Genomic DNA, 2,500 nt, shown 5'->3' on the forward strand with positions numbered 1-2,500 from the left:
CTCACACACACAGGGTCAAGGTTAGCGATAACTTAGACACTGCGTATTTATAGTATCCTTGATGCTAATTCCCTTGGCTGTGTGTCTGTTATTTAAACTCAGTGACACAACGCCCCAGACCATGATGGACCCTCCACCTCCAAATCGATCCCGCTCCAGAGTACAGACCTCGGTGTAACTCTCATTCCTTCCACGATAAACGTAAATCAATCCATCACCCATGGTGAGACAAAACCGCGACTCATCAGTGAAGAGCACTTTTTGCCAGTCATGTCTGGTCCAGCGACGTTGTTGCCGGTGATGTCTGGTGAGGACCTTACAACAGGCCTACAAGCCCTCAGTCCAGCCTCTCTAAGCCTATTTGGGGACAGTCTGAGCACTGATGGAGGGATTGTGTGTTCCTGGTGTAACTCGGGCAGTTGTTTTTGCCTTCCTGTACCCGCAGGTGTGATGTTCGGATGTACCGATCCTGTGCAGGTGTTGTTACACGTGGTCTGCCACTGCGAGGACGATCAGCTGTCTGTCCTGTCTCCCTGTAGCGCTGTTTTAGGCGTCTCACAGTACGGACATTGCAATTTATTGCCCTGGCCACATCTGCAGTTCTCATGCCTTCTTGCAGCATGCCTAAGGCACGTTCACGCAGATGAGCAGGGCATCTTTCTTTTGGTGTTTTTCAGAGTCAGTAGTGTGACGTCCCTCCCACTCTGTGTGACGACCCTCCCACTCTGTGTGACGACCCTCCCACTCTGTGTGACGTCCCTCCCACTCTGTGTGACGACCCTCCCACTCTGTGTGACGACCCTCCCACTCTGTGTGACGTCCCTCCCACTCTGTGTGACGACCCTCCCACTCTGTGTGACGACCCTCCCACTCTGTGTGACGACCCTCCCACTCTGTGTGACGTCCCTCCCACTCTGTGTGACGACCCTCCCACTCTGTGTGACGTCCCTCCCACTCTTTCTGTCGAGTTCTTTCTCTTTGCTCTTGTTTTCCTTAATAGGATGTCGGTGGGCGGAGCCGGGAGGGTCGTCAGGGAAATGGGACACACCTTGGCTCAGGTGTGTCCCGGGATAAATACACCACTTCCCCATTCATGGAGGAGACTCTCTCCATGCAGACACAGACAGATTTTGGTTGTGGTATTTTTGTGGCTATTTGGTTTGTTTGCGTTGACACCTTTCAACAGCCCTCATTATCAGATGTAAACACGCGACCCCTCACTTACACTACTGATGAAACACACACCTTTGTTAATTGTATTTACTTTACTTCATTTAATAAATATATTTTGTTATTCTTTATCTCCACGTTGCCTCCCTTTTTGTTATGGGCTTCGAGCCGGTCCGTGTCAGTAGAAAGGCCTCTTTAGTGTCCTAAGTTTTCATAACTGTGACCTTAATTGCCTACCGTCTGTAAGCTGTTAGTGTCTTAACGACCGTTCAACAGGTGCATGTTCATTAATTGTTCATGGTTCATTGAACAAGCCTGGGAAACAGTGTTCAAACCCTTTACAATGAAGGTCTGTGAAGTTATTTGAAAGACGACGTTTCTTCTTTCTGCTGAGTTTATAGTAGTCTTGTCCCAGGCCAAGTGTGTGTGTGTGTATGTTATCCAGGTGTGTGTGTTACCCAAGTGTGTGTATGTATGTTATCCAGGTGTGTGTGTTACCCAAGTGTGTGTGTGTGTGTGTCTCTGCATAGCAATGTCTTTATATATGGACTTATTCCTGTCTCTCTCGTAGACGGTTGCCGGGTGCCGTATCGCCATGGTGATGATGCAGTACAGCGTCATCGCCAACAACTATTGGCTGCTGGTGGAAGGCATCTACCTGCACAGCCTCCTGGTCGTCACTGTGTTCACTGAGAGGAACTACTTCGGCATCTACCTGTTTATCGGCTGGGGTGAGGAGGGTGTGCGTGTGTGTGCGTGTGTGTGCGTGTGTGTGCGTGTGTGTGCGTGTGCGTGCGTGTGTGTGTGTGTGTGTGTGTGTGTGTGTGTGTGTGTGTGTGTGTGTGTGTGTGTGTGTGTGTGTGTGTGTGTGTGTGTGTGTGTGTGTGTGTGTGTGTGTGTGTGTGTGTGTGTATGTGTGCGTGTGTGTGTGTGTGTGTGTGTGTGCGTGTGTGTGTGTGTGTGTGTGTGTGTGTGTGTGTGTGTGTGTACATGTGTGCGTGTGTGTGCGTGTGTGTGTGTGTGTGTGTGTGTGTGTGTGTGTGTGTGTGTGTGTGTGTGTGTGTGTGTGTGTGTGTGTGTGTGTGTGTGTGTGTGTGTGTGTGTGTGTGTGTGTGTGTGTGTGTGTGTGTACGTGTGTGTGTGTGTGTGTGCGTGCGTGCGTGCATGCGTGCGTGTGTGTGTGTTTAGATGTGTGTGATTGGTGATCCTCCTCTCTCTTTTCTCCTTCTCATCAGGTGCTCCTCTGATATTCGTGTTGCCGTGGGTGATAGTCAAATACCTGTACGAGAATGAAGAGTGAGTGAATAAATATTATTTATTAAATGTGTCG

The 2,500-nt window shown here is 49.6% G+C and overlaps 1 protein-coding gene across 1 annotated transcript in view; it reads left to right on the forward strand.

Moving 5' to 3' along the window:
- Positions 1 to 1,001: 1,001 nt before the first annotated feature.
- The window catches only part of LOC124029814 (glucagon receptor-like), a 7,707-nt gene continuing 6,208 nt past the window's right edge, over positions 1,002 to 2,500 (forward strand). Inside the window, exons 1-3 of the mRNA XM_046341395.1 lie at positions 1,002 to 1,058; positions 1,742 to 1,901; positions 2,406 to 2,466. Coding sequence (XP_046197351.1) covers positions 1,002 to 1,058; positions 1,742 to 1,901; positions 2,406 to 2,466 — 278 coding nt within the window. The remainder of the gene's footprint in view (positions 1,059 to 1,741; positions 1,902 to 2,405; positions 2,467 to 2,500) is intronic.

The sequence above is a fragment of the Oncorhynchus gorbuscha genome, unplaced genomic scaffold (genome assembly GCF_021184085.1).
Source record: "Oncorhynchus gorbuscha isolate QuinsamMale2020 ecotype Even-year unplaced genomic scaffold, OgorEven_v1.0 Un_scaffold_7780, whole genome shotgun sequence".
Classification (NCBI taxonomy): domain Eukaryota; kingdom Metazoa; phylum Chordata; class Actinopteri; order Salmoniformes; family Salmonidae; genus Oncorhynchus; species Oncorhynchus gorbuscha.